The sequence below is a fragment of the Thermobia domestica genome, chromosome 6 (assembly GCF_964235325.1).
Source record: "Thermobia domestica chromosome 6, izTheDome1.hap1.1, whole genome shotgun sequence".
In the NCBI taxonomy this organism is placed as follows: domain Eukaryota; kingdom Metazoa; phylum Arthropoda; class Insecta; order Zygentoma; family Lepismatidae; genus Thermobia; species Thermobia domestica.
In genome coordinates this window covers 5,766,422-5,785,771 of record NC_137459.1, presented here as the reverse complement: position 1 = coordinate 5,785,771, position 19,350 = coordinate 5,766,422, and the positions used below count along the sequence as shown (strand labels likewise).

General features: G+C 37.9%; 1 protein-coding gene across 8 annotated transcripts in view; it reads right to left on the bottom strand.

The window, feature by feature from the left end:
• The window catches only part of LOC145687823 (uncharacterized), a 118,084-nt gene that overhangs the window by 86,138 nt on the left and 12,596 nt on the right, over window positions 1–19,350 (bottom strand). For 6 of the 8 annotated variants that reach the window (XM_081761261.1, XM_081761260.1, XM_081761264.1 and 3 more), the window contains exons 2-3: window positions 17,696–17,953; window positions 10,084–10,225 (exon numbers count right to left, since the gene is read on the bottom strand). In XM_081761261.1, coding sequence (XP_081617387.1) covers window positions 10,084–10,225; window positions 17,696–17,953 — 400 coding nt within the window. Of the gene's footprint in view, window positions 1–10,083; window positions 10,226–10,928; window positions 11,241–17,695; window positions 17,954–19,350 lie in introns of those variants that run through there. The other 2 variants (XM_081761265.1, XM_081761266.1) reach the window with 2 other exon arrangements.

Sequence of the window (19,350 nt, the reverse complement as noted above, 5' to 3'; positions counted from 1 at the left end):
AATTCTATGCACTTGATTGTCAGAACTGATTTTAGAGTTCCTTTCAGCAGGTTATATCAGACGTAGACCTACAGCTTAACGTGGGATCCCAATCCACATGAGCTTCCACCAGGAATTATACCTGCGTCTCGCATGCCAAAAGCGCGTACGCTAACCGCTTAATCACAAGGGAACTCCTGTTAGGATATAAATCTTACATCAAGTAGTGACATGCTAACGTATCGGGTAGAAAAAAAAATAAATAAATAAATTCTTATTATCATTAAACTGAGAGAGGAATTTTCGATAACTTTTAATGCAAAACTGAGTAAAAAAAGAATCTCCATTAAAACGCATCCTCGACCAGCTTTAATATATATGAAATGTTTTCAGGTCATTGGCGAAGTTCTTATTGAATAAACCTTACCAGCTAAAACAAAGAATCTTAACACAGGTGTGTATAACTTTTTGACAAGCTAACCATAATTGATTTTCCTTTTTGGAAGGACGTATTCTTATTATTAAGCTGACATATTTGTTCTTGACATAATAAGTGTTATCTAAAAATACCCCTATTTTTAACGAATATTTAAAAATACTTTTTATCCATGCCCTCTGGAACACCCCTTTCGTAAAAACAAATCCAAGATCTACAACTGAACTACAACTTAGCCAAGTAGTTAAACGTGATTTTAATAGAATGGATTTGACGATTGTCAACAGACTATTAAAAGCAATTATGAGGAAAGGTCCATATTAACCAACATTCGAAATCCTCAGCACAACAAAACGGTTACTCTTGACAAAGACATGCATTGTAGGAAGGCTACAGAAGTCACGAAAAAACTGGTTTGAGAACATTTTTGAAATTTTCCCCTGATATTTAACTAGCCACACAGACCTTTCCATGTTCATGGAAAAACAAGACCAAGAAAATATGACGAGGATATAAAATGCCCACTCTTCGTACGATGAGGATGGGTTTATATCAAATATTTGAACCCCGTCCTCCCCTCAGGATACGCATGGACGATGAATTTAGGCTTAAACGGGATCGGCAGTGTCACTATTTATCTCATGGAATGGATAATAATGTCGAACGTATTCTATTATTTTAATCCGCCACTTTCGATTATTTCTACATGTTACACTTTCACCCCTCCTCCTCCCCTTGCCGAAAATGTCTTAAAAACATAAGGTAGACCAAGGTACACTCATATACCAAAAATAATCAAAATCTGTGTAGCTAGGACGAGATCGCGGACAAACATAGTTACATTGATTTTAAATACCCTACATAGAAGATGCACCCCCCTAAAACGAGAATTTTCAAAAACGTTGGGTCACGGATCCTATTATTTAAAATAAAGACTTTATGTATCAAGTTTTATTCAAGTTGAGACAATTCTGAGATACTTAATTTCTCACACTAATGTTAAACCCCCGCTCCTTCTTTAGGATACGCATTTTAACAAACGTAGCCCAACCTAGGCTATGGTCCAATCGTTGAATTGATTTGATTTGATTTTAACGTTTCTTTTAGCAGCAAGGCTATATGAGACGGGACCTACTGATTAAAAATTAAATCCGAATTAAATGAGCTCCCGCCGCGAATCAAAGTCGGGTCTCCCACGCCAAAGACACGTACGATAACCGCTTAGCCACGAAGGAGCTCATGGTCCAAAAATTATCACAATCAGTCCAGTGATCTTAAAGGAATTCAATGAAATACCGACCCTTAGCTTTGATAAGAGCTTGAGAAATTCCAGGCATTTGTTTGATTAATTTATCCAACTTTTGCGAAGCTACGTGACTCCAGTAGCTCTGAAAAGCCTTATACAAAACAATATCAGTCCTGCCAAGTTCATCTCACAAGAGCTCGATAGGTAACAAATCCTATGACTGTGATGACTCCGAAATACTGGTGATGTAATGTCTTCTTTGCACTCTAGATAATTGCTGCATAGCTTGGGAGAAAGTTACTACCCCAAATCCGGGTTCCTGATAGAATTCCGTGCCTCACTTAAACGTTGTGAAACATGTTTGTTCATTAATTCGAACTAAATTATCAAATTGGCAGTCTGTAAAACATCCCCAAACAGTGACGTTACCCTCTCCGTGCCTTGCTGTAGGTATTAAACAGTCGGGATGAAAGCGCTTTTTAGGACAACGATGCACCAGCTTCAAGCATTCTAAGGCGAAAAGTTGAAATTTAGATTCATCAGTCCAGAATACCCTCTTCTATTGTTCATCGTTCCAATCGTTATTTTATTTTATTCTATTTATTTATTTATTTGGCCCAGCAGTATGTTTCCGTAATGTTTCCTGCTAGAAACAATGGTTTCTTTACAGAAATCCTTTCCCAGGACCCTAGATTTGAAGGCGCTGAGCCACTATCCTATTTGATACCAAATAGAAATGGCTCTTCTCTAGCTCTATTAGTTCTTCCGAAGCAGTAAACGTCTATTCCGTTTGCTTGTTTTTCGAGTGATCTTGTCTTTAAAAGAGTTATCATTTTTGGACGATCAGTGCGTTTGTGTAATATATACACTGCTTTGTGATTATATTTCAGGAGTCCAACGTATTGTTTCGCCCGATGGCAGAGCGATTTGTCGCGAAGAATGACTCTCTTCTCTCAAAATAAAAACTTGAACACGTGCTTCAACTCTTAGTTAACAGTTCCGTTTACACATTTTATAGTATTTGGATTCTTTTTCCCCCAGTATTCTACTGCGAATTTAAACAGTAAATTCGAATGTCACAGATTTGCACCCAATTTTCCACACATTATGACACGATTGAATAGCGCATACACAACTGTTTGTTAAAGTGAAGAGACAGCTACTGACAAGGGTTCATACACACACCATTAGGTGTCATTGAAACGATGCGTGACGTCAGTTGTCTGTTTATTGCCAAGCAGCCTTCTTCAATAAATTTGTCTTGATATCAAAAGACCATGAATTTTCGTGTCCTTAAATGAACGTTTATTTTCAAAAACGAGTCCAATAAACGTGGTTTTGTATGGACAAGATGTCTTTCATTTGTAAAATTCTGATGGTGTGATTGTCAAAACTCTGAGCACACTATTGATTTTTCATCCTATATATATATATATATATATATATATATAGATGGTGATCAGAAAAATGGAAACACCTGAACGAAATTGCAACTTACCAGATTAATATGGTGTCGGGCCACCTTTCGCCTTCAGAACAGCCTTGATGCGACGTGGGATGGAGGCATAGAGGTCGTGAATAGTAGCAAATGGAATTTTACACCATTCCTCGTGCAGATCATCGGCCACTTCTGTGAGAGAGGATAGAGGTGGAAATCGTCGCCGGAGTCGTGTTTCCAAGACGGACCACAGATGTTCAATTATGTTGAGATCTGGGGATTGGGTGGGCCAGAGGAGGTGTTGAACTTCATACCGATGTTCCTCAAACCACGCTGCAACAACGCCAGCTGTGTGAATGGGTGCATTATCATCCTGGAAGATGGCGTCATTGTCCGGGAACAACATCCGAACCATAGGATGCAAGTGGTCTCCTAAAATTGCGACATAATCATTGACAGTGATTAGTCCGCTAAGTGTGACCACAGAACCCAATGGAAACCATGATATGGCGGCCCACAGCATTACCGAGCCGCCGCCATGTTTCACAGTTGGGCGGAGACACTGCAGATCATAAGCTTCTTTGCGCGTTCTCCACACATAAACACGGCCCGTGGTTGGGAATAGGGTGAAGGATGACTCATCCGACCATATCACACGTTTCCAGTCCTCAACAGTCCAAGTTGCATGGTCGCGACACCATTTGTGGCGTGCGAAGGCGTTATGGTCCCTGATGAGCGGTTTGGCCCGTGCAACACGACCCCGTAAGTTCATGTCCTGTAATTCACGGCGGACTGTGATTGTCGAAACAGGGTGGGGGAGGTGCTGATTGAGTTCCTCCGTCACTTGCTCCCCAGTGGCACGACGGTTCTGCGTGACAATGCGCTTTAATACCCGGCGTGACCTGTCACTTATGATTTTCTTCCGCCCACTGTTCTGCTTCCCCGATGTGGTTTTCCCGGGTGTTGTGTAGGCCGTCATCACCTTCGACACTGTCCCACGCGACACACCTAACACAGTAGCCACTGCCGTCACACTCACTCCACATAACCGCGCACCAACAATTTGCCCTCTTTGAAAATCTGAGAGGTCTCCCATTTTACACTACCTCCGTCTGCTGCAGCCACTGGACACTGCTGTTCCACTGCGGCTGACGTAGTATGTAGACCGACCTAACACACCACCACCAGCGGTCCGGCGCTGCGGGCGCCACGACACTACTGCCGACCCATACATCTGACGTGTTGCCAACTACAGGTGTTTCCATTTTTCTGATCACCATCTGTATATATATATATATATATATATATATATATATATATATATATATATATATATATATATATACTAACATCAATTACCCGCTTCGCTGGGTTAAATTAAGAAAAAATAGTAACATGTTTCGTTAGTCAGTTACTTTTTATTAATACTATTACTAAAGCGCTCCCCTTGATATTGGTCATTTTGATTATATATATAAACATTATATATCCCTCGCCTTCCACAATTTTTGTGGGGCTGAATTTGGATTTAAATGGCATCAGAAGTGTCACTGTTCATCTCAGCGAACTCAAAAACCATAGATTCGACACTAATATCGGTCATTTTCGATCATTTGTAAATGGCTTTCCTCTCCTTTAAGTTACATCGTCAAAGTGATATGACAAAAATTATCTCATGTTCGAACTTAATCTAGGTTGGAAATTTGAGCGAGATCGGTCCGGTGGTTCAAGAGTTATTAAGTTATATATATATACAGTGAAACCTGTCTATGTTGGCCACCATCGGTTCCATCGAAAAGTGACCAACTTACAGAAGATAAGTGTGATTTGTGTATTTTTAGAATAGGATTTCTAGTATTACTCGATTGAAAAATTTTAATAAGCAGTGGCACGACAGCTACTTATAAATAATGTATATAGAGTAATCATAAAAATATACAGTACTAGAAAATATTGCTATAGTATGCAAGAGCGCCGATTTCTCTGTAAATTTGGGGGGGGGGGAGCATTCAGATGCAAAAGGTATATATATGAAGATTTTAAGACAAATTGCACTCAAATTATACCAAATATTGTATTCTCATAAATAAAATAGGGGCCACATGAGCTTTGGGGGCCCAGGCCCCCTCGGTCCCCCCCAGGATCGGCGCTCTTGATAGTATGTTTAATATATATGCATACTTTCCTCTTCCTGAAAACTAGTTTGGTACATTGGATTATTCGGATTGAAAACACAATAACACAAACAACCATGAAATAGAAGTGTATGTACGCAGTTTATTGAAATTGATATTATAGCACACTGAGTTATTCAGATTGAAAACAAGAAAAGCTAACTTATAAATTGAGGAATTCATATGCAATTTACATGACTTCTCTCCAGTTGTTACTGAATGGTGGTTCATTCTAGACGTATTTGCTTTATTCTTTTTGGCAGATATGCACATTCTAATATTGTAGTTAACTACCTCCTGTTAATGAGCTAGAAGTGTTTCCCTCGGAGCAAAAAATGTTTTGAGAAAATCTTGAGGAAATTCATGTCTCAAAACCTCCGCTACCTTTTGACATGCAGTCAGGTGCCAATAAATGACCATTGAGCTTCAACCTTGATTTTCCGGAATTACTAAAGCTTCCCACTGATGAAAGGAGCCGATATAGCTAATGGTTTTACCAAAACAGAAAGGATAAACAAATACGTACAACCATTTCCTGAATTCCTGTACATGCTTTTTCTTATTCACACCTTCCTTCACCACCCTTTTATGAGGGTAGTGTTCTGGCTATTGACCTCCAAGAACAAATCTTGCGAATCTATGCTTCTTTATGTCCAGTCACAAATACAGAACATCTGCTTCTCATATGGGAATTCGAAAGAGTTAAGAAAAATAACAAAACTATATTTTTCGTGGCCAAGATACGCAGGTAAATTTATCATTATCATCATAGGGTGAACATTGCTTCAGTGTGGCCAACTTATAGAGTAGTAAGTAACGAATGTCTTATGGGAAAATGCAGATTCAAGACTAACCAGGCCAAGATAAGCAGATGGCCAACTTAGAGAGGTGGCCAAGTTGACAGGTTTCACTGTATATATATCCCCCTCCTACCTCCTCCTATAAGATCTATCGTCAAAGTGATATGATAAAATCCACTCCAGATCCGAACTTCATCCATATTAAAAGTTTGATTAAGATCGGTCTTATGGGTAAAGCGTGATGAAGTCACAAAGACAATGTTTTATTTTTATTTTTTTAACATATATCTCCTCCCTCCTGCTCCCCTTCATTGCACTGTAAAAGTGAAATGAAGAGAAAACATCCCAGGCCCGAACCTTATCTATGTTGAAAGTTTGATCGAGATCGGTAGGGTGGTTCAAGAGTTATTAAGTTTTATTCATTTTCATATATTCCCCCTCCTCCCCTGCCCTAAGATCTACTGTCAAAATTAAATGGAAAAAAAAAAAAAAATACAGGTCCGAACTTCATCCGTATTGAAAATTTGATCAAGACCGATCAGGCGGTTCATGAGATTAAGTGTCACAAACATAGTCACTTTCAATTTTATACCTAGGTAATATCTATCTATCTATCTGTATCTATATGTCTATGTATATACATATATATTCTTCGGACGTTCTCTCTCGCTATCTATTACCGTTTTTATTCTATAACGAGCAACGTTAAAGTGGTTGATTTGTGCCACTTCCGATTTTAATACGGCGTTAAGACGATATCTCTTCTTAGAAGGCTAAATCTATTCCAAAGGAAAACACTGATCGCTGTCTTTTAGTTTTGCATTATGAATCAACATTGAAACCCAAAGTTATGGATCTTTATCACATCTGGTTTTAGTAAAGAATTAAAGATCGACATTAATTATTCTTGGAATAGTTATTTCATTCATTGCAGAAAATCGTTTCGCTCCATGATGATAAACATGAAAACCGGAAATGGTTCATTTCTACCACTTCCGCTTTGAATATAGACTTGATCAAGGAACTTTATTCCTAGTTCTAGTTCCTCTACATCCTCACGATATTTGGTGGTTAATCAACAAGTAGTTCTTGAGATCTTTTTCCTCCCAGACGAACGGAGACGCACGGGCAGGGTAAAGCAAAATCCTTAAATATCAAAATTATGCACCCAAAATGCATACTTAATGAGGCAAATGTATTAGTATAGTTTGTTTCCTTTGTGGTGAAGTTGAAAACAAGCTGCAATTGAAAGCTTGAAACCCTTCATATATATACACAGGATGTTTCAAGACAACACCGACAACGTTTGGGAGGTGATTCCTGACACCAAACTAAGACAAAAAGTCTAGACCAACCTGGGTGCACAAATGATTCCTTTCAGAGCTATAGGCTGCCGAAAACAGGAAAAAAAATGAACTTTAAAGGTCCATAGCTCCAAAACTTACCGTAGTCGGAGCAAATCTTTACTTAGGAAGTAATATGTGCTCTATCCAAAATGGGATGTTTCAGAATCCTGCGGTACTTCCGGAACAATTTTTATAGAGGTAGTTGGTGAATACTTCAAATTATACGCCTGTAGCTAAACTCCCTCCAAAAATTGTTGCGTGCGTACCACAAGATTCTGAAACATGTATTATTGGGTAGCGCACATATTAGTTCCTAAATAAAGTCTTGATTCGGCCAGGGTAGGTTCGATAGTTCTGGAGCTATGGACTTTTAAAGCTCATTTTTTCATGAAAATATATTACTTTCAGGTGCTCTCAATATTAGTGAATTGTTCAGTATGCTCCAATATTCCATCAGTTAAATTTAAAAAAAAATATATATACGGGGGGGACCCAAAAGAAACTGGACTTTTGTTCTAAAAAAAATTATTAAGTTTTTACAAAATTCTTTCAGTTTCCTCTCCATTAAATGCGATTCATTTCTTCAGTCTTCTATCCTACTGTTTGAAGCACCTCTGGAACTCTTCAACTTATATATCGTCCAGTGTGCCCTGCAAAGTTCTTTTTACAGCCTCTATATCATTAAAACACCTTCCTTTTAAATTTTGTTTAATTCTCGGAAACTGTCATCACGTTGGTCAAAAAGTTTGGATCACTTTCAATCTGATTTTTCAAGTCCTGGCTCAAATTCAGACGAATGATTCGATCCTGTGTGACCAGGCGACAAAACAAACTTAGCGGCAACATGTCTCATTTGCAAAACCTCACGCTGGCACGAGCTCCAACTCACTCTTGCCTGTTTTGAAATATCATCGATCATGAAACGACGATCCTCGTTGATTTTTTGGCACATTTTTTAAAATATATTTTCGTCGTTTCGAAATGACGAAGAGCACCTAGAACGAGCATGATCTTCAACACTCAACTCACCACACTTACAGCGTCCAAACCACTCAAGAAATCGTGTGCAGTTCATAGTATCTTTCTTGAAAGCCTGTTGAAGCATTTGGTAAGCTTTCGTTTCCGGTTTTCCAAGTAGGATGCAAAATTTCAAACACAGTCTTTATTCCTTTGAATCTGCCATAATGGTTTCGCAGGAGACAAAGGAGAACAGTTGAGAAAAAGAATAATACGATCAAATGTTAACCTCCAACACAGATGCCGCTTGACCAACTGATTTGGGAAAATCTCTCCTAGACCCACTTAGAGAATTGTCTACTACGCTTAGGAACGGCGACGCTCTTTCAATCCGATTTCTTTTGGTTCCCCCCTTGGCTACGTGCCTGCCCCCTCGTATATATATTAGCAACAATTACCCGCTTCGCTGGGTTAAATTAAGAAAAAAATAGTAATGTTCCCTTAGTCAGTAACTTTTTACTACGGATTACTAAAGTGCTCTCTGATACCGGTCATTTTCAGTGATTTTTCTGATATCGGTGATATTTAGATTTTTCTCCTCTCCTTCCCATGCGGCGTGGCTGAATTTAGATGTAAACGGCATCGGAAGTGTCACTGTTCTTCACAGCGATCCCGAAAACTATGGATTCCCACTAATATCGGTCATTTTCGATAATTTTTACATATCTCCTCCATCCCCTCTCCCATGTTGTGAGGCACGCCATTGCAAGCATCACTGTTCATCTCAGCGACCCCGAAAACTATGTATCCGACACTGATATTGGTAATTTCGATTATTTCTATCTCTCTCCCCTTCCCCCAAGTTCCGAGGCTGAATTAGGATTTAAACGGCATCAGAAGTGTCACTGTTCACCTCAGCAACCCCGAAAACTATGGATTCTTTGAAATGAAATGAAAACTTTGAGTTTTACGTCCCACGGTTATGCCGATTAGGCTAAAGGAGACGATGAAGATGAGCAATGAATGAAATGGTGGAATGAAGAAAGTAGGAGGAAACGGGAGAACCCCGAGAATACCCACAAACATGGTGCTTGTCCACCAAAAAGTCCACGCGGCGCGATCTGGGATCGAACCAGGGACCACAAGCACCGGAGGCGAACGCTGTACCACTGAGCCACCGCGCCCTCAACTATGGATTCGACAGTAATATAGGTCATTTATTTTATATATATATATATCTTCCTCTCCCCATACTGCAGGACACGGCATCGAAAGTGTCACTGTTCACCTCAGCGACCCCGAAAACCATGGATTCGACAGATATTGATCATTTTCGATCATTTTTATATATCTCCTTCTTCCCCTCCCGAAAGTTGCACCACAAAAGTGACATGGTGAGAAAAAAAAATCAGGTCCGAACCTCATCTATGGTAAAAATTTGATCGAGATCGGTCGGGTGGTTCAAGAGATTAGGAGTCACAAACATAGCACTTTCAATTTTATAAGTGCACGTCAACATAAATAAAATTAAGCAGTACAGGTAAGAATTTAATTAATATCTATTTATTATTGGTTTTCCTCTGCTTCACTCCTTTCAGACGGTTAAAATCAATTTAGGATTTAAGTTTAATCGGAGCAAAACACACACACACACAAAAACAAATAAATAAAGAAACAAAAAACGAAAAATTAAGATACACCACCAACCTACGTACTGCATTGGATCCATCTCTTTCCGTTGCAAAACTTGTAACAAGCATCGAGGGAGTGGCTGATTCCTTGCAAGCATCCTGGAAGCCTTCATTTGCATCCTCAACAGTTGTAGCTGCCTTCTCGTGAAAACATCGTACTGATGAAACAAGAGAAATATCTGTAATGTGCTAGGTGTACGGATGTCAGGGCTAGAACATGACACTACTGTAAGGCTATAGTGACCTTCCTTTGCAGTATTCACCAAATATTCTAATTTTATGATATTAATTCGTTCTCAGGCGTTATCAATCTAAATGAGAGGCATTAGCACGTAACCTTACTCTAACTACTACTAATAAAAATACTAGTCACTGACGGTGAGCTGAAATCTCAACAGCTGTCAGATTGTGCGTGTCAGGATGTCTTATTCTACCTTTTGTACAGCATAACTTTTAAGAATCGAAAGAGGTTAATCTGAAAGATTGTCACCTCTTCACATTACTGTTAGTAATTGTCTTAACTGATGTCACCAGATTATGTGCTGCAGTACAGTTTCAATTCCACGCTTTGGCACCAATTATCTAGTGTTAGCGTACCATATATACTAACTTGGCAGCGTTTTGTGTATGGCAGTGAGTTATTTGCATCACGTACCATCAACTTACCTGTGAGCAGTGGCTAGTTTGTATTTTACCAACTGCTACCGATTTATGAGTCGAGTACGCAATGGGAATCTCAACTCATATTATCAAAAATATACCGGGAAGTACTGTCTATCATACAAATCACTGGTAAAGCTAATAATATACTTGTCTATGTGACAGTTTTATCCACAATAAGTAGAAATGGAGAAAACAAACCTGGCAAAATGGAGTCCACAATAAGAGCTTTAGTAACTTCGCTGCTCTTGGAGAAAATAATGTTACGATAATATTTCCACTGTAGCGTCGGTAGTAGTTCCTCTGAAGTCCTAAGCAGAAGCCTCGTGGTTGTCTAACGGACGATTTAAGTCACTGTTGATAGCAAAAGAAATGAGATTCACCTCCTATGGTCTCCAGGAAGGAGCCGAAGACAGACTCAGCTGCCGGAAGGCTTCCTCTGTCCTTGGAGCGAGGATCAAATCTTCATTTTGATAGTATGATTTTTCTTTTCCTCTGATAGAGCGTAGTCATCTGGACAATCGTTGAGATGGTGGACCCAAAAAAAAAAAAAAAAAAAAAAAAACTGTTTCCTCGGTTAGAGCAATCAGCAACCACAGCCTAAGAGAGATTTAAATGATGCCAAATTCTTCTACGAATTTTAAAATTATAAAATAGGCGAGAATGAAAACCAGCTGGACGACCAAGCCCAATAAACAAGTCACGATTAAAATATTTAAATTGAGTTATTCAGACTAGCGGAAGCTTGAAGTGAGCAAAGGATTACAAACGACACCAACAGATTTTACAGGTAGACTTGAGAATGCATGGTAGGTAAGAAATAAATGGTTAGGTGTTTAAACACACATTAAAACGTGAGATTCTGTAATATGAAATACAAACTTCATTATAGTAGGCGCTGAAGTACCACATGTAAAAGAAAGGCACGTAGAGTAGTCGACTGACAATTTCGAAATAAGGCAGGGTACTGTATCCTACTTCAATACTGAAGAAGGATTATCTGCGAAAGAGCCCTGTGCACGATCCTGACAAATTTTAGTATTGTGCACTTATAACATAGCTAACTGGCAGAAGCTACTTCTGTATCTGTATTTTTTGACTTACACAACTGAGAACACAAATTAGCTAGTTTGAGCAATAGCAGGAGCTAAGTCCAGTGCAGGTACGAATGAGAATCCAACCAAGTTCTCTAGAGAATGACAGTTCGTAATACTTTCTTGATGCACGAATTATTAAACGAAAGGCTGGAACCATCAAACGAGTCTGAATGGTATTTGGCAGGTGGATCCAGGTTCTCAACTTGTTTGGCAAGTCAGATTGAGGCTGTAGAAGCGTATATGAAACGCGTCGGCCGTAGTCTAGTAACTGAATTCCCATAAGGAGAGAGACTTGCTAACGATTTTGACGTTACACTCGAGCCTAAATTAGCTTTGGTTGACTTTCGCACGGCAAAAAAATATCACATAATTTCGACTGAATGCAATTTTTAGGGCAGAGTAAAAGCTCCTATTGATAAAGCTTATGGTCAGATAATACTTTGAGATAATTTACATTACGCATGCACCTTCGTACGGAAGCCACACAATAGGTTAAGAGCGAAAAGTCTCTAAAATCTACACTCTTTTTCCCTTGGTCAGTGTACAAAATATTTCACAAATCCCAATAAATATTATACCCCGAGACAGTAAACTACAATAACGAATTAATAAACATCATTAATCTAGTTGCACTTCTGCTCGGTTTCCTGGAAGGAATGGCATCCCAAGAAGATAACATGAAATACTTTCACAGTTAAATCTGCCCTGCTAAGCGAAAAGGCCTTATCTCCATTTCACATACTTTCGAGAAAATAAGCAAAATGCGTTTTGGCTTAGGCTGTATGTTCAAATTTGTTGTATTTCAGTAAAACTTTATTAAATATATTTTCACGATCTAGAATTTATGTGGTAATACAGTTAAAAATTTTTGCTTATGAATTGCCACTTAACGTCTTTTTGCTTAGTTTTAGTTACAGTTTTGAACATAAGATAAACACTCATAACGTCATTACCCCCCTACCTATTGGTCAAACCACGTCAATTTCACTTTAGATATATGCAGAATTGTACGAACATTCCCATATCATTATCTCGATTTTCGAAAAATGTGGAGTTAAGGTCTTTTCGCTTAGGACGGCAGAAATAATGTTTACCATATGCTTCGATCTCATTATTTACAAAAATTCAATAATACAGGAAGGGACTACAGTTATAAACATTCTACTCCATTCAGATGCGCAAATTTGAATAACTCATTCAGGGTTGGTTGGCTTAAAAAAATGGTTTAAACCACAAAAAAAAAAAAAAAATAAAATAAAATAAAATAATAATAATAAATAAATAAATAAAAATAAATAAATAAATAAAATAAAATAATAATAACAATAATAATAATAAAAAATGTCTCAAATCGTGTGAACTTCATGGTGACGTTTCCACATATCAAATCATCTGCATTACTTCTATCTCTTTTTCACCTTTTCATCAAGGCGTCCCATGTTCAAGTATCGGTCGAATACAACCCTTCTTTTAAGTGTAAACCAAGTAAAGGTTCGGATGTCATTTTAAGCGAAAGTGTACTCCATGATAACCTCGATATTACATAAGAATGTTAAGCCTAAAAAAAATACAAAACGAAATCAAAGCCTTAAAAAATACAAAACGAAATCAAATTGTATATTTCTGCTTGCCTGAATGCCTCTTATTTTATAAAGAAGCCAAGGTTGCTTAAATATATTGATAGAAATTGGCAAAATTTATCGAATGCCTACGTAGCTTCCAACATTAGCTTGGATTGGACTTTCAGTTTTAATTTTATTGAATGATATCTACATACTAAATTTGTAATTTAATACCTCAGTTTTAGCGTACTCATTATGATACGTTGGCCATAAAATATTACATGTAAAGCAATATCAGGATTTTCCCGGCGGCTAAGGTAGGAGTTTCCAGATTTTAATAAATTTACTGACCGGACCCAACTTTATAATGAAACGGGATACTCCCGATTTCCGAATAAGCGAATATACTATTAGTGTTGAAGTGAAGTGGGTGGAACTTCTATTCTCTGTTCCAAATCCAAATGGAGGATGTAAGCCGAGAAGTGGTTTGGATTCCGCTTTAAGCTTATGTGACCCCGCCCAGCATAATCCCGTTGTTGCATAATAACACCAAAGCGAAACAAACTTATTTCTGTCCATATGTAATATAAATACATAGAGCAAATGATTTAAACCAAAAAACCTGGTCTAAACAAACAAGAGGTTTAAACAAAAAAAGTTTAAAGCAAAAAAAAAAAAAAAAAAAACCAGAATTTTATTTAAAAAAAAAAAAAAAAAACGTGGTTTTTGCAAACCCTGAACTCATTGGAGCTTGACAAGTAAATGTTGAGAACACGGACAAATAACAAATTAAGATTGGCATTTATGGATCAGTTCCTCTACATAAAAAAGAAAAATTATTTTATCCTTTAGTATCAACACACCCTTTTTCTGAAATGAAAACAAAAATATTACAGAAAGGAAGAATTATCTGTCTAGTTGAGGTTAGAAAGAAAGGAAGGGAGATGGTTTTCTGTTTATCCTTCCTCTCATCCAATATGTTAGGAAATATGGAAGAACAAATGCAATGTACTTGTCCTTTCTCAGAATAAGAACCAGGATTGTCAAAAAACATGGGTTTTGGGAAAAAAAACTTTTTTTTTTTGTTTAAACCAGATTTTTTGGGTTTAAACCAGTAATTATTTGGTTTAAATAATTTGCTCAATGTATTTATATCCCATATGGACAGAAATAAGTTTGTTTCGCTTTCGTGTTATTAAGCAACAACGAGGTTATGCTGGAAGGGTCACATAAGCTTAAAGAAGTCTGGTCAGTAATTTTCTTAAATCGGGAAACTTCCGCTTTAGCCATCGGGAAAATCCTGTTATTACTTTGCATGTAAAATTTTCAGGTTAACGTATAATCAGTACGCTAAAACTGAGGTATTAAAGTACAAATTTAGTATGTAGATATCATTCAATAAAATTAAAATTGTCCAGTCCAAGCTAATATTGGAAGATACATATGCAGTCGATAAATTTTGCCAATTTCTATCAATATATTTAAGCAACCTTGGCTTCTTTGTAAAACAACAGGCATTCAAGCTAGCAGAAATATACTATTTGGTTTCGTTTCGTATGTTTAGGCTTAACATCCTTATGTAATACTGAGGTTATCAAGGAAAAGACTTTCGCTTAAAGTGATATGTATAATGAATCGCTACTTCATTTCCACTTGAAAGAAGGGTTGTGGTTCGATCGAGAATTGAACATAGGACACCTTGATTATAAGGTGGAAAGGAAATAAAAGTAATGCAGATGGTTCGATATGTGGAAACGTCACCATGAAGTTCACATGATTCGCATTTTTCATTCTTTTTATTTTTATTTATTATTATTATTATTATTTTATAAAACTACCTTGGTTTAAACCAACCAACCTTGGTAATAACTATTTAAAGCAGAGTTAGGACTTCACTCGCTACAGAAATATAATGAGTGGGTAATTCTTTTGGAACGTGGTTAAAACAACTAAAAATTCCTGCAACTACAAATTAAATACTTACGCGTATATACAGAAAATGATCTCATTCAGCATAAATTACACATACGAGGAGGTATCGGAAAGTTTGGTTACCACCACCATGAACAAATAGAGTTTTATGTCTTTTCTTACGAATTCTCTACATAGTTATGCATTTTTCCCACCGTTTATTGACCTGTCGAAGGCCGTTATTGCAGAACTCTGCAGACTGCATGAAAAACCACTGTTCCAACTATATACTGACGTCATTTGTATTGTCAAACAGGCGAACCGAACTCCAATATTGCTCATCCGTAAGGTATTGGAGGGTAAGGCAATATTTCAAAGCTACATCTAGCAGCTTCCACTAATGTTGCTTGGGATACGTGAGAAAGTACATTATCTGCAGGGAAACGGATATATGAGAAAGCACATTATCTGCAGGGAAATGAGCATAATGCGACATTTTGTTTAACAGCATCTTGTAACTTACTTAGAAGTGAGCAGTATTATGAGATAATGATAGCACCACTCTTCTTTAGGTAGCCTATAAATGATCCCATAAAACCGAGAGCATGATCCTACCGTCAGACTTCTGCACCTTTGCCTTTATTGGGGGAATTCTTCTTCCACTTTTTGCTCATTTCTTTTGTCTCAGGATCATACAGATAGATTCAACAACATTCGTCCATAGTTGTCGGTTGAAAAAAAAAAAAAAAAAATCATTCTGTAGTATCAGCTCTGATTTTAGTCACTGTGGCGACAACCAAGTCTTGGCTCATTCATTAGGGATATGTGACCTGTTTGGAAACTCCTATTCCAACTCACGACAGTGTTACAGGATAAGCAATCACCGCCATACATAAGATTCATTAAATTGTGAATTTGCCAGGCATTGTAATTCTTCAAAAGCACAGACGATCACGATACGAACTATATTTTCCATCTTACACCTTACTGATAACTAGCGCCATCTGTAACGGAAGTAAAAATATGCGTCTAAAAGTAGCAGTTCTCCGTGGCAGGAATGCTACACAGAGTTGCGGGAACCACTAAGTGCGCGTGCTCCACCCTAGCCAACAGTGACGAGGTGGACAGCAGCATTCAAATGGAGTAAAGTGTTTACTGCCAATCTGCCGCTATGTCTGGGTAATGGTGTTAGAAGAGTTCTTACACGATTATAGGCGCTGGACACTTGCGGAATTAAAAGCGCAAACAAGGATTCTGGCAAAGACAGTGCGACGCATTTTACAAGACGACCTGAACATGCCGTCGCTACGAAATATATCGCATAAATCTGGAAAGATTTCAGGAAGAAGGGAATGCCATGTTGAAATGCATAATTTCAGTTAATGAATCATGGGCTCGTATGTATGAACCAGAACTGAAGCGACAGTCCAATGAATGGCATTCTCTTGGGTCACCGCGAAAACATAAGGTTCGACAAAATCCTTCACGAACAAAAGTCACAGTCATTCTGGCGTATAATTGTCAAGGTGTTCTTGTGTCACCCAGTGCGTGACGGGAACACTGTAAATGCGCATTACTACAGGTATTTTTTAGTATCACAGTTGCGTCGTGCAGTACGTAATAAACGGCAGTAACTTTTGAACAATACCATTATCCTACACGATAACGCCAACAGCGCACACAGCAGATAATCGTAGTATCAAGTCTCTTTTACAGAGGTTCTTTCACACTCGCCATATTCTCTTGATCTTAGTTCATGTGATTCTGATCTGATCCCCAAAGTGAAACAGCCATTGCGTGGGAAAAGTTTTGCTAACGAACCAGAGATTGTGACTCCATTACGACGAGAAGTGGCTCACGTTAGCGCTTCACATAAACAGATGGTATTCAACGCCTTCCTCATAGTTGGTAATGGGCCGTCGATAAACTTGGAGGCTACTCTGAAGATTGCTAAACGTGCAGGATAACTTGCGAGATCTATACTACATAGCATTCATGATTCTAAGGTCTCTGTAAGTAGTTTTGTGTAACCGTTACTCATACGATTATAAACCAACGTTGTCCGGTTGACTGTGATTAGCTTGTTCCCCTAGAAGGTTTCTTTCATCCGGCCTTCCTCTGATAAGGCCATTCGACGGCCCAATGCCGTTAGCTCTCCAACGTGTATCTTCAATCTGTCATGTTATGCCCCATTCGAAAGAAAGAAAAAAAAAGTTGAAATGACTTATGACTTAACCCTCGTATTAGAACAATCAGTACATTATATAAATCATGAAGTACCTTATTCTTATGTGCCCATATTTAGATTCATTTGCTTCGAAATTAGTAATAGAATCAATAAACTTAGTTTTAAAATTTCACTCCATTTAATCAATGTAGAAAAAATTCGAAACATTACCTGATACTGGTTCACAACTTCCTGTGCTTGAACGCTCGCTCCCTGTTGTTGAGCGAATGACCTAATCATATGTTCAAGATAAACTTGATGGTGTACATCCATTCCCATAGGCTGCGTCGGCGGTGCAGGTACTGGCGACGGTGACTGTCGTAAACAGTCCGTCACAGATGTAACTGAAGGAGCATCCGTAGCCAAAAGCTGCTCTAGAATACTACTTGGCGACGGTGACGCCATGATTATTGCTGCCAAGACAAATTCCTGAAATAAACACGAAAGTAATTTACTCTTTAAATGATATTTTCTAAGATGCAGTAACTATGATTGGCTACGTCTAACGGTTTCGGAGATCCTGTCATAAATGAATTAGTGGATTTACTCCTTTATGTATATCGTGGGGAGTTTTTACATCAAGTGAAAAGGAGAAAAAGTTCTATTAAAACACAGGTTGGAAAACACCTTCTTTCAGAGTTATAGAAAATTATGGGACCTCCTGCAAATTCTATCTAAATAGCATGTTTCACAATATTGATTTAGATACGATATGCTTTTACATACACTTTTACGAGAAATATGCATCACGCAAAATACTCAATGAACTCATTGATCTGAAATGAAATGAAATCTTTGAGTTTTACGTCCCATGGTTATGCCGGTTAGGCTAAAGGAGACGGTGATGAGAGATGAGTGAAATGGTGGAATGAAGAAAGTGGGAGGAAACGGGAGAACCCCGAGAAAATCCACGAGCACGGTGTTTGTCCACCACAAAGTCCACACGGCGCGAGCTGGGATCGAACCAGGGACCCCAATCACCGAAGGTGAACGCTCTACCACTGTCACCGCGCCCCCGTTCTCACTGATCTGAGACCACATACTGAGTGTCAGAAAGTTCAAATCTAATTGACTATTAACAAAATATAGCTAAACCTTCTCAGCTCCCTATCACTATCATTTGTCCCAAAGTTCGAAAACAATTGGAGATGATAATATAGTGACACAATTTCCGCAGTAGTATACGAAAATAGGTAAAGTACCACAAGTTATCAACTTATCAATACATCAAAGCTTAAAATTGCTGCACACACAAGTTTATCCTGGAGTGGCGCTCACACTATCAATTATACAGCGGAACTTGGAGTAATACAGAAACTGGCTGCTTTAGTTGCGAACCCTAACTCTTAATGCTAACCAGGGTGGAAAAAAATCATGATTTTTTTAAAAAAAATCATTTTCGTTGATTTTTTTGATTTAAATCGATTTTTTTGATTTAAATCAAATCTTTCTTCTCGTATAATACAAGTCGCGAACTGAAGAAAAAGCATTAGGAGTTAGTATTAAATGCTAATTATGCCATTTAAGTGAAAGTATTGGGGTTGAATTTTGAATTATCCCCAATGGTTAACCTATATCAATCCCAAAGAATGTTTCTTAACCCTTTTAAATTATAGCTCTTTTCAAAGGTAAATTATAGACTTTCAGTCAAGCAGCTATAGCATCATCCCTATTCATCCTAGGATCATGGTACTTACATTACTCTCCTTAAAATAGAACAGCTTTTGAAACGGTAACATTCACATTTCCCTATCATGTCCCTGAAGCGGAAAATTTTGAGAGTAATCGGCATTTTTTTAAACTTTTTTTTTTTTTAAATTTTTGAT